This window comes from Centrocercus urophasianus, unplaced genomic scaffold, assembly GCF_019232065.1.
Source record: "Centrocercus urophasianus isolate 14NV4802_14NV808 unplaced genomic scaffold, USGS_Curo_1.0 seq_15, whole genome shotgun sequence".
Classification (NCBI taxonomy): domain Eukaryota; kingdom Metazoa; phylum Chordata; class Aves; order Galliformes; family Phasianidae; genus Centrocercus; species Centrocercus urophasianus.
In genome coordinates, this window is record NW_024884697.1 from 44,591,965 (window position 1) to 44,604,744 (window position 12,780).

The window sequence follows — 12,780 nt, forward strand, 5'->3', positions numbered from 1 at the left end:
ATAACAGGTCATTATACAGGCCAATTTCAATAGTAATAGTTCAAATAGTAGTGATGCTAGTTAACGAGAGACGGAACTCAGCACAGTACTAACTTCAAACCGCGCCTGAAAACAGCACGCGATTAAGAGTAGGAATGGTAGCTGGCCTGCAACAAGTAGCGCCCAGCTCCGACCAGTCCCAGCCTGCAGGCTGCGGTCGCACAGGTAACGCTGCCGCCGCCTGTCACGAGCGGAGCTGGGCGTACCTTGCGGTTGCCATCGCTTGGAGCTGCGTGCAGGCATGCGGTGGAGCCCGCAGCCGGCGAGTGGGAACCGCAGGGAGGAACTCCAGGGCCGCGGGCACACGCATCGTCGCCACGGTCCTTCTCTCGCCCGCGTTTTTTCCTCCAAGGGAGATGTACGCATCCTCGCGGCATTACGTAGAACGCGGGGAACCCCGCCCTCCCCTCAGCGACAGTCGCCCCCTCCCCCACCTCGGGGAGGAAGGGCGTTGGCGCGGACCGCGCATGCGCGGCGGCACCGGCTCGCGGGGCGCATCCGCCAATCGCCTCGCGGCTTCTTGCCCTGTGGCTCCGCCTCTCGCGTCGGCGAAGGACAAAGTCACCGCGCCGGGCCTGCGGTCAGCCTCTGCACCCAGCTGCGGCCGGAGCAGCGCTGCGCTCCCGCCGCCATCTTAGGAGGTGAGTCGGGTCGCCTGGCCGGTGGCGCCCGCTGCATGCTTGGGGAGCTGAGCGGGCGCCGGGTGCTCGGCCGCCGGGCCGTGCCGGTCGCGAGGCCTCGCCGCCCCATTGCGTTCTTCTCGCCCGCTTCAGGTCGCCATGTTCTCGTCCATCGCGCCCCTCGCGCGGCTCAACCCCTTCTACGCTCCGCACTTCCAGCTGTGCCAGGATGGGCTGAGGAGGCGCGCGGAACCGGCCGAGGCGCCCACCACGCGGCGGAGCCTGGCGGCCGCGTCCGCTACCGAAGGTAAGAGCTGGAGGGGAAGGTCGTGGCCGGGCCCGCTCCCCTCTGCCGTAGCGGGCCCGTGCCCGCTGGGGCGGGGAGCGGCCGCCGGCCGCTTGGAGGACGAGGAAGGGCAAGGGGGGGGGAGGCGCTGGCGGCCTCTTCCGCTCCCCGGCGGCGCGCGCCGAACGGCACCGCGCCTTCAGCGCCGCCGGCGAAGGACGCGAGAAGGTCCCGGATCGGAGCGGCGGTGTAGGCCCTGCTGATGGCTGTCCTGGGGCTGCCGGATCGCTGCTTCTGGCCCCGCTAGGCCCGTAGACCCTCGCTTTTGCCTGCGGGAAGAGCAGCGTACAAGTCTGCGGACGTGGATGGGTCTGAAGATCCTTTTTGCGTGTGTGTATTTTATTCTCGTCTCAACATCCACACGCGTTGTAGGAGCAGCTATTCTGTGTTGATATTTTTGTTTTTTTCTCCTTAGTAGTTTAGTAGATAGAGGGCATGCACGAGGTAGCTGTGAAAAGACACAGTGATGCTCCTTAGATTTAAGTCCAAGCCCTTCCTGCGTGTTACTTAATCTCTGCTGTGACTTCCAAAGGTCAGACCTTCCTGTAGTGGAAGTAGATGTGAAAACTCACGTTTCTATAAGCTGTCTATAGGAAAATGCCTGCCTGCTTTTATTAAAAATTCCATACTATAAAATCTTGACAAGATTTCTTTTGTAAAGCCCTGTAATTACTGATGTCTGTTAGTGCTGTTGTATGAATGTCTGTGTAGCATTTGAAAAAGACAGAACTGAGTGTTCGGTTTCATTGAATTTAAAGAAACAAACCTTGGCTTTCAGTAGTAGTAGGATTGCTCCTAGCAAATAAAGTCCTAAATCACCATTCCGCATGCTAAATGTATCTTGTATGTGCACTTATTTCTTAAAATTATGTTAAATCTTCATCCATTTTGTAAGCAGATGAAGATATATATGTTTCTTTGTCTGTCCTGCAATTTTGTTAATTGGTACTCTGGATCTTTGTGTTGGGAAAGTAACAGAAGATATCTGAGCTTATGCAAGGTCACACAAAGTCATCAGTAGAACCCACAAGACCTTTCAAGTTCAGCTCAGGGCATCAGCCATAACGCAGCTCTTGGAATTTGTCCTTGTTAGTGGTTCAGATCTAAAGTAACGACAACAGCTATATTCCAGCTAGGATTATTTCAGTTAACAGAGTAGACATGTTTCTGTGCTGTGTATTTATATTTAAGTAGCTTTATTGCGTTTGTCGTAAGTCAGCATCTACTTATGTTAGGATGTCTTTCCTGTAATTTCCTCTACTGCCATTCTATTCTCAGGTAACAGTTTTTAAGGAAACGTGGTTACACTTCTGAAATAGAAAATAAGGTATCTAATGTGATTGTCTTTTATTTTCCTAATACTGCTCTGCTGCTGCAAACATAGGTACATGTAAAGAGTGTAAGCCAACCTGATAGTGGCTTGGTTTTCTGTGCTTTTGAATATCCAGTTGACCAATCAGTCTGAGTATCACTGGAATAAATGAGATACTTAAAGCTCTACTTACCTGTGTTCTCTACAGTGCTCTGCCTTACTGAGGAGTGCAACTTTTTAACAGTAAATTAATATAGAAAAGGGGGGGTGTGAAAGGGCAGTTCAGATGTCTTGGCAGTGTGGGAAGTACAGTACTGTCATGCTGAAGGCGTGGTTAGACAGAACCACCCAGTAATTCAGACCTGGAGGCTTCTCTGATTACACCTGTATAGACAAACTCATTTGTGTGTATTTAAACAGTCATTCTGATGAGTTTTAAACACAGTATTTCTGCAGTCTGGAAAGCAGACAGCTTAACCATGCTATTTAGAGGTATGTGCAAGTCCTGGACTAACATATTTTCAGCTTTGGGTATTATCTCAGTTTAAAAAAAAACCTCTTAGGTTATACATTATTCTGACTGTTAATTAATTCCTGTCTTTAAATTTAAGCTTAATGTTGCGTCTCTGATTTGAAATGTGTTGTTATTTCAGAATAAAGAGGAAATGAATTTTTATTGTCTTACTGGTTGATTTTGAAGAGTAAGTTGGGAGATAAATGAGATGAAAGTTCTGGAATGTTTTGGGGAAGCTCTTTTACAATAGAGAAGTTGCAAGTTGGATAAACCTGTTAGTGTTAATGGGTGATTAGCTGATGGTGTTGCACATAATTGGAAACTTCATGTTCATGAAGAAATTTATTTAAAACAGGATGATTTCACACGGAGTACTTTATGGAGCAGTTCTAGTTAAATATGCATTGATGACGTATGGTCAAAAAGTTTCTTTGATTAACCTTTTCTATAACATTAAATGTGAATGTTCAATCTAATGAAATTCTGAAATTTCATTTAACAGAAGCTGTTTAAATCTCAATTTCTGCGTTTGAAAGAAAAATTCATATACATGAAGGATCTGAAAAATACCTGAAAAAATACTGTGTAAAGGAAAAAAAATCCAGTCTTTGACAGATCTGTGTGGTCTCTGCAATCAGTGTGAGAGATTTTTAAGCCATAGTATTTCATTCCTTTAGGTAGTGGGGCTTAAAAAGAAGTTTTGTCTCTAGAATAATAAATGCTTGTTTTGCTTATTTCCTTGATACAAGAAGATGCTTGATGTTGAGGCTTTGAGTCATAATTAGTAGTTATGGAATAACTAGTAGTTATGGAATTATTTCAACACAAATATGCTGTGATCTATAACCTTTTTCATTACTTTTTATTTTTTTCAAAGAAGAAACTCATGTTGAATGGCCTAGAATCCAATCTTGACAGTCCAGAAGGTGTTAAGTTAAGCATAGGAGATTATTTATGATATAACTGTAGTTAAATAGTATAGCGTGAAAAATTATTTGAATTTAATAATTTTGAGAAGATAGCACTGGATCAATTATGTTTCTTTTCTGATGTTCATTACCATGTCTGGTTGAAATGTAATTTTTTTTTCCTAATTAGAATACAGCTGTGCATATGGCTCAGGCAGATTCTTTGTGCTCTGTGGTTTCGGTGGGATTATTAGCTGTGGAACAACGCATACAGCACTGGTTCCTCTAGACCTGGTTAAATGCAGAATGCAGGTTTGTTCTGCATGCGGTGAAGTTGATAAAGTGTGTTTAGTGTGAGATAATTAATCTACTAATGAAATGGAAGCTTAAACTATCTCTTGGACATCATTGCCCAACGATGCATGAAGTTTATGTAAAAGCATGGTGTGTCTTTATGTTTTGCTGCAGAATACAGTTGTGAATATGGCTCGCTCAAGTTTTATGCTCTTTGTGGCGTTGGTGGGGTCCTAAGTTGTGGCCTGACACACACTGCTGTCGTACCTCTGGATTTAGTGAAATGTCGTATGCAGGTTTGTATTAACTCAGACATTTCTTAAACTTTTTCTGTACGTAGCCAGCATATGGAGAGTTCACAGTACCTTTTCTGGATGCCACACAGCAAATAAATTGAGTGCTGAGCTTAATGCTTAATTGAGTGTTGACCTTAATGCTGTGAGGTTAACAAAATACCACATTCAAGGGAAGCAGAGTCATTTAGGCTAACCTGGGTAAGTTAACTATGTTCATTATAAGTTTAGCATACTACGTTTCCAAAACTACACCCACCACAAAGTTATTCTGTGCTGACTGGTGGGCTGCTCTGCACAATTCACGTATTTCAGAAGAAGGAATTTGTATCATTAGTGTTTTGAAGACTTAATTATGTTTTTAGCCTGAAGTGTTGTGCATGTTTAATTTGAGCCATTAACATTTTGGATATTGCTGCATGAGTTACAGCTTGGATAGTTTCTCATGATGACATTTTCAGTGTAAAAGGTAGAACTTTAAATTGTAAGGGTGTCAGTGCTTGTGTCTGGTTTCCTAGTAGTGATAGGAATGGTTTCTCACTGAACTGGAAGAAGTGAAACCTCACTGCACTTAATTTATGAATACCAACTCCAGCATTAAAACAATCTGGTAAACAGCTGTGAGTAAAAACAGTAATGGGTTTATTCAGGCAAATCTGTGCCTCAAGAACATAGCAAATTAAAGCACACTTGTAAATCCCTGGAAATGTACTGAAGTGGGGGGGTTATGTGCTCAAGAAAATCTTAAATTCTGGTCTCGAAGTATTGATTTTGTAATGCACTGGGCAGACCCATGGTGCATCAGATGCAGGCAATGTGATGCCTTTTATAAATTTCCCTTGAGGCTCAGCCTCAATCTCTATTTCTGCCATAGAGGAAAAGCTGTAGTTGCATACATGTGTTATTTCTGAAAGTGTAGCTTAAGTGAACTCTTGTGTTGTTACAGTCAGTGCATGTCATGAAAAGCCAAGATATGTAGTTTGACTTAGGCAAAGATGAGCTTCTTGGGAAGGAGGAGATTGATCACGAGTAGAGAGGGTGTAGCATCTCAGACAGTTCTCAGTCGGATTGCAAGTTGGGTTATTGGGCAGAAGGCCTGAGAGTCACGCAGCGCTGCATATACCACTGGGAGCAAGACCTTATAATTCATAAGCTTCATTGGTTTTGTAGGTGTGTTTTACTTGGGCTTCTAGTCCTGGGCATCCTTTGAGATGAAGTTGGTTATGCTTCCCCTTCTCTAGAGAAGATTCCATTTGGCTTCCAGTGTAACTTTATAAAACCTGTCAGCATTTATCTTTTTACAGGTCCTATAAGTGAGCATGTTATTAATCCTCCCTAGATTCTCCAGGAAGAAAACTGTTTCCTGTCCTCACATGTACTTTTAAGAAGAGGTAGTCTCCTGTGTAGGTGATAATTAGACATGACTCTGAAATGAATATAGTCTAGTTTTACTGTACCCAGTTAAATATTGAATGTTCTGAAATTGACGTGTTTAGGTAAATTAGTTCTCAGTCAGTGGATAGGCTGCAAGTTAAAGAATTAGTCGCTGCCGTTTCACACGCATGTCCTTTGACTGTCTTCTAAAAGGATATCTTCCTTTTCATCTTCCTGGGGAAATGCTGGATGAAAACAAGTATGAAAGGCAAGTGGACATGACTTAAAATCTGTCAGAATGACATGCTTCAGAGTTTCTGTTAAATGAATTGTTTGCTTTCATGTGAAACAAACAGCCTGGTTGGCCTTTATTCTAAGATCTGATGCTCAGAGTACCAGATGACCTCCAGAGGTCTTTTCCAGCATCAATGAAGGTTTTTTTGTGTTCAGAAAATATTTTGAATGTAGCCCTTACTGCAAAATCAAAGTACAAGTGCAAAAGTTCTTTACTCTTTGATCTACCTATCTTAATCTAATTGTTTTGAGGGATCAAACTAATAGTGGACAAATAACCTTTTCTGTTTAAGAATCGGGAATCTTCAGGCTTTGTATTTGGTGTCGGTGTTACATGTAGGGTTGATGAGATTGCTGATAAAAGCTGTCAAGATTTTAAAGAATCTGATCTAAACAAAATTATGCAAAAATAGTGCTATCAGTGTTAGTGAGTCTCTCCTATGTACAAAGTCCTACTTGTCATGTGGAAAATAAATACAAAGCAAAATTGAGGCTGCTTGTTTCCTGAGTATTGAAGAACATACTGACTATGTAAAGTTAGGGATTGAGACTAGCAAGTAACCCTTGCAGTTACATTAGTGTAACCTTGTGGTGATGATGTTGTCCAGGGGAGTCCAGCTGTGTGAGGAATTCAAGAATTTTCTATTCCACTTGGAGGTGTGAGAAGAGAAAACAATGTCAGATGTCAAGCAGTTAACTGTCTGTTCTGTTTAGGTTGATCCACAAAAGTACAAGAGCATCTTCAATGGATTTTCAGTGACAATCAACGAAGATGGATTTCGTGGCTTGGCTAAGGGATGGGCTCCAACTTTTATTGGATACTCCTTGCAGGGGCTTTGTAAATTTGGTTTCTATGAAGTTTTCAAAATCCTGTATGGCAACATGCTGGGAGAGGTAAGCATTAAGTACTTTATGTGAAACTGTGCATCAGCAACGTAACAGTACTACTAGCAGAGAGGAATCAGGAAAAGTACAATTCATTAATGAAAACACGTTTAATTCACTTCAGGAAAATGCCTATTTGTGGCGTACTTCGTTATATTTAGCTGCATCTGCCAGTGCAGAGTTTTTTGCTGACATTGCTCTGGCTCCAATGGAAGCTGCTAAAGTTCGCATTCAGACACAGCCTGGATACGCTAACACTCTGCGGCAAGCGGTACCTAAAATGTTTGGAGAAGAAGGCATTTGGGCGTAAGTTTTTAGTGTTTCCTTATTTTTTTATTTTGACTTGAATTCTCATTTTTTAAAATATTTTTCCTGACAAAGAATCGTTGCTAAAATCAGTAGTGGCTTTAGCTTACAATACTTTGTTGGTCTTTGTAGTTCAGGATAACAACTTAACGCAGTTAACATCAGGGAAGCTGTGCTGAGCTGGCTGTTAGTTCCACATGCTCCTTAGATCCATCTTTGTGAGTATCTTTGTGCTGAGTTCTGCTGGATAACTTCAGTTTCTAGCAGTTCCAGTCGAAGTTGCTCAGCAACTTTTTTGGTTGTACAGTCGAAGATGCTTGAGTCATTGGCATGTGAGAGAAATATAACTGCATGTTAGCTTTCTGTTCTGATAAAAGTGACTGTAAATACATGAGTCATTTACCGCTATCAGGACGTGGCTGGTATGCAGACATTGAACCTTGCTGCACTTGTAGTAGCCGTGCTTCATTATTGCAGTGCATTGTGATCTGAAATGTGACAACAAAAATAGCTGTGCAGAGTAGGGATCAGTTAAATTCCTGTTTTGCTGTTTGCAGGTAGTGCACAGAAATGAATAATAGAAATATGTTCCTGCTCCATAGGTATTGTGGCAATTTGACCTTACAGTGTCAATCTGTTAGGAATTGTTTTGCTGATAGCAGCAGTAAGATAATGATTTTTTTTCAGATTTGAAGTACTTCTTCAGTACTACTGATAATCAAACAGTTTCTCTTCTTGTTAAGTTTCTATAAAGGTGTTGCTCCGCTATGGATGAGACAGATTCCATACACAATGATGAAATTTGCCTGCTTTGAACGTACTGTTGAAGCTCTCTACAAGTATGTTGTTCCCAAGCCACGAAGTGAATGTTCAAAAGGAGAACAGCTGGTAGTCACATTTATTGCAGGCTATATTGGTAAGAAAACTTTAAATCCTGCTCTTGAAAGCCACACATTTTTCTCTATCTCAAATAGATGTGAGAGTGAGGGAATTTGCGTGTAACTTCAGCAAGTGCAGGAGAAAAGCCTGGATTCAATCTCTGATTGGAATGAGTGAGCCTGTAGTAGGATAGTACTCTCAGTTATTCCTGTGTCTGCTATGTCAGTGCCTTAGTTTAGAAACAACAGCTGGTTCAAACAAGAAAACTTGCATCTTTGCGAGGCTACAAAAGAAACAGGAATGTTGAAAAAATGGTAGAGAAATCTGAGTGGAAGGGTGATTGTGCATTTGCAAAGATTCAAGATGAGTTTTCTTTTGACAGAAGGGGTAGGGGTAATTTAGCTGGTTGAGGTGTTTCCTAATAGTCATATAACCCTAATAAGAACAGACTTCTTGAATATCAGGAGACTTGATGTATCTCCTGTGCAGTTTGTTAGTGATCTAGGGAAGATGTTAATTCAGTTGGCTATATTTACTATGCACAGTAGTGATGCAGATAAAACACCACAGAAGTGATGTCAAATTATTCTTTCAGCTGGTGTGTTCTGTGCAATCGTTTCTCATCCTGCTGACTCCGTGGTATCTGTGTTGAACAAGGAAAAAGGCAGTTCTGCCTCACAGGTTCTTAAGAGGCTTGGATTCAGAGGTAAATACATACCTTGATGCATTTTGGGTTTAGTGTCTGTGGTCATTTGTGTTCTGGAGGGGATTTCTTCTTTCCTGGTTTCTTCTGCTCATGGCTTGTATTTTTGTTCTGCAGGTGTCTGGAAAGGTCTGTTTGCTCGTATCATCATGATTGGTACCCTGACTGCGCTACAGTGGTTCATCTACGATTCTGTGAAGGTTTATTTCAGACTTCCTCGTCCACCTCCACCTGAAATGCCAGAATCTCTGAAGAAGAAGCTTGGTTTAACTCAGTAGACACCTCATGGACTGACTTCGCTGGCTGTCCAGTGATGAGTTTCATGAAACTTTTATATATTTGACTATGTGGAAAACAAACTCTATATGGTGTTATTATTGGCTGTACCCTCATCCCACATGAGGGTTTAAATTCTACCACTGTCATTGCCTGAAATAAATGAGAAACAGAGTGCTTAGTGTCTGTTTACTACTGCATATATGAGCTTCATTTCACAGCAGCAAATGCCTCAGATACTTCCCAAAATGAAAAATAAAAAATAGGCCTTTCTGCACTTCAAGAATTAGAATTGTGAAACGGCAGCAGCAAAATAGGCTTTCATTGTTCCCAGAGTAGGGCCAAGGAACCCCATGCAGTACTGCAGAAACTAACTGCAGCTATATGCTTTTTTCCAGTCCTGTTTCACCAGCTGTTTCTGTAAAACAGATTAATTGCAGTGATTGAGATAAAAATGCAGTCTGATAGGACATCCCAGTTACAGCATCTGCGTTCTCCATAGATTTGAGGGAGAATCTTACACTACTCAGAACTCTCTGCATTGGAGTAGTCACTGCAATGCAAATTATGCTTGCTTGACTAATTTTTGCTTCTCTTGGCTTTGAACTGCACCAAAGATGTTGTTTTGGCTGTACTGTGGAATTAAATTGCAGCAGCTACTTTATTACATCAGCTTTGCTCTTGTTAAAGTTTCTCAGAAATATTCAACCACTAAAAGATAATTAAAAATGGCTTGTTTCTTCTTGGAGGGATTGAACATGCCAACTTTTTCTTAACTTTGGTATTTCTGTAGTTTGATTTACACTCCTGTGTCCCCCTGCCTTTTTTTTCACTTAATTATGTTAATACTGAGTTTTGGTTGAACCATACATTTCTGAATGCCTGATTTTGAACCTTAATGATTTGAGGAAATCTTAAGCTTGTAGGCATGCAAGGAGAGAATCCTGAAAATATTTTATTAAGGCAATGAATTTTGTTTGTTTCCAGTATTTAATGTAAGAGATGAGCATGCTGCCTTTTGAGTTTCAGCTGTACAAGAGACAACAGTCGAATCACACTAAGTAAAATTCAGAAAATGCCTAATAGTGTATTAAGGGTTCATCACCTCCAGCATTACTTTGTTCACTTAGTAGAGCTGGAGCATGTGTCCTTTTTGCAGAACTTCCATGTGTTGCCTTTCAGCATTCAACTGGTGATGAACAGTCTGCTCTGTTGGAGTAGCATAAATAGATTGACCACATCATCCTATTGAGGTCTAATATTTCTGCTACTATTTTACATAGCATTGAGATCCCTGCTACTTCGAAAAAAGCCCTCTGACTTTCCAAGATTTTGGGATGGTTATGCTAAACAAGTAAGCTAACCTTTATTTCCTTTCTAAATGAGGAGTAAAATCTAAAACAGTTTCCCTTTTCCAATGACACTAAACATACATTCTTACAGTGGTTGGTAGCTAGCAGCATTATACTGCAAAGCCCAATTCCCTAAGTCTAAATAAAACACTTGTGTGAAGTACTTTGGGTTGAATTTCAGGGATAAAAGTACATATATCTTGTTTCCCCTGTTGCTGGTAGGAAGCTTTGAAGCTGTTTAACAAAACCTGCTTCTAAGAGTTTTTTGGAGGAGAGCATTAACTACAACCTTGATCTTACATCAAGACCACCGATGCTAAGTAATTTTAGAAATTGCCTTTTGTATGTGGTTCGTGTTAACTGGTAAACATAGCATCTCTTGTGCACTGAGTAGCATAGTCTGTTTAAAGGCATGCATTAACCCACTGGACTTTACTAAAAAACAGAGCAACTTTCTAATCCAGGGAAAGTGAACCACTTCTATGAACTTTCAAGGCCAGCAGAAGAGCAAGACAGAATTTGCCTTACATAGCAGGGTAATCTGACTATCAAGTAAACCAATGTTAAGCTACATTTTGCAAGACTTTCCTCTTGTTTCATGGGTGGAGCAAAATCGTGGTTTTTCTTTAGAAAGACCTGGGCTACCTTTGTGCAGCTGTAAACACATGCAGTAATAAAATAACATCATTTTTGCTCTAAGGTGAACCTGAAGCTGTCCTTTGGAAGATGACCTTTATCAAGGTCAATCAAAGATAAAACTACTAAGAACAGTTATATCTCCTTTTCTTTTGTAACTGAGAAAGGCAAAATAGACCTAGTTCTACTTCCACTATTCTGTTCCAGTGGAAAACTTGAGAGGGAGCTGCTGACTGGCAGCTGCAGCTGCTAAGTGTTGATTTTTAGCCATAGGCTTGTTTGGATGCTTGAGATGCTTTAACATAGAAAATGCTATTGCACAAAAAATTATCCACTGAAATTTTAACTGCTTCAGTGGGAAAGTGGTGGTATTGAAATGTATTTGAAAGTCAAACTTTGTCATTAATAAATGTGCTTTATAGCATTATGTGCAGTATGTTTTCTCAAAGTAGAGAAGATGGGTGGGAGAGCCACGGTACTTCAGATGGGCTTGGTTGTTTTTACAGAGAAAGTCCTGTATCGGAAAGGAGCACTCCTCTGGAACCACGTAAAACTGAGATAACTTCAGAACAATCATTAAACCCAAGAGTGCTTCCTGAAACATGGATCATATATATGCTGCTTCTGTATATTTTTTTATGAAGGAGAAAACATGCTCTCTTAATATTTATGGAGCTGAAATCTGCTTTCTGGTTTAAAACGTACTGCCTAATTTGGAATAAGAACTTTCACACCCTGTGCTTGTATTAGATTGTACTACAGATCAAATTCGCTGATGTTGCTAATACGTGCTGAAATGCTTGTAACATATCATTTTAAACTGGGCTATAATAATACAAATAGATGTAATTCATTTACATTTCTACATGGAAATGTAGTTCACAGTGAAAACAATAAATCCTGTTTTTTACAGTGAACGTGAGTACCTCTTGGACAGATGAGCTCAATAGCTATATAGCCTTGTTACAGGATACAGTTTCTGCAACTTGAGTGATGTGGGCAAAGAATCACTAGCAGACTTCTGGCTGGCTTGGTGTTCTGGTGTCTAAGAGCAGACTTCAATACGTTGGCTGTGCTCCTGTAATGTTTCAGTATTTGTCACTGAACACTGTTGATGCTTTTATTCATTGTAAGTTGCTGGCTAGAATACTATTCTTGAGCAACATACTTGAGTGATAAGGTAAAAGCAAAGATGTCCTGAATATCATTATGGCTTAGACTGCATGGAACGAGTCTTTGCAAGTAGCAAAGCTGTAATTTTCATTGCTACCTGAATCTCTCCATCACATAATGAAATTGTAGAGGGTATTGTTGACCATCCATAGAAATGAACTAAATAAGAATTGTGCTTTTCCTGATCTCATACACTCCCCCCTGCTGAGAGCACAAAAGCAAAAAGCAAGGCTAGTAGATTGATCTAAGTTATGAAAATTGCCTCACTGTGCCTCATCTTTTCCAATACAGAATGAGTTTTGCCTCTGTCCTTAGACCAAACTGAGGAGGACTATGAATGTGGTGAAGGGTCTAGAGGGGAAGATGTATGAGGAGCAGCTGAGGTCACTGAGCCTAGAGAAGAGGAGACTGAGGGAGGGCCTCATGGTGGCCCACAGTTCCTCACGAGAGGTATGGAGGGATGGGTGCTGAACTCTTCTCTGGTGTTGAACAGTGCTCTCAGACATAATTTTAGTTTTGGGTAGTCCTGTCTGGGGCCAGGATTTGGACCTGATGATCCTTGTGAATCCCTCCAGC

At 41.3% G+C, this 12,780-nt stretch overlaps 1 protein-coding gene and 1 non-coding gene across 2 annotated transcripts; both read left to right on the forward strand.

Moving 5' to 3' along the window:
* The first annotated feature begins 579 nt into the window (after positions 1-579).
* Positions 580-9,220, forward strand: SLC25A3 (solute carrier family 25 member 3). The gene is made up of 8 exons (XM_042815484.1): positions 580-680; positions 813-966; positions 4,208-4,329; positions 6,709-6,888; positions 7,004-7,185; positions 7,929-8,101; positions 8,660-8,770; positions 8,885-9,220. The coding sequence occupies exons 2-8, from the start codon at positions 819-821 to the stop codon at positions 9,043-9,045; spliced, it is 1,077 nt and encodes a 358-aa protein (XP_042671418.1). The 5' UTR covers positions 580-680; positions 813-818; the 3' UTR covers positions 9,046-9,220.
* Positions 7,380-7,620, forward strand: LOC122159172. Its single transcript, XR_006168399.1, has one exon. It is a non-coding gene; the product is annotated as a small nucleolar RNA SNORA53 (small nucleolar RNA).
* Positions 9,221-12,780: the final 3,560 nt, after the last annotated feature.

Bases quoted from the DNA above. Each gene is read 5' to 3' on its own strand.
- SLC25A3 (XM_042815484.1), top strand. From the start codon at position 819: ATGTTCTCGTCCATCGCGCCCCTCGCGCGGCTCAACCCCTTCTACGCT. The intron at 967-4,207 runs GTAAGAGCTGGA...GTTTTGCTGCAG, and splicing joins GGCCGCGTCCGCTACCGAAG to AATACAGTTGTGAATATGGC. The intron at 8,102-8,659 runs GTAAGAAAACTT...TTATTCTTTCAG, and splicing joins ATTTATTGCAGGCTATATTG to CTGGTGTGTTCTGTGCAATC.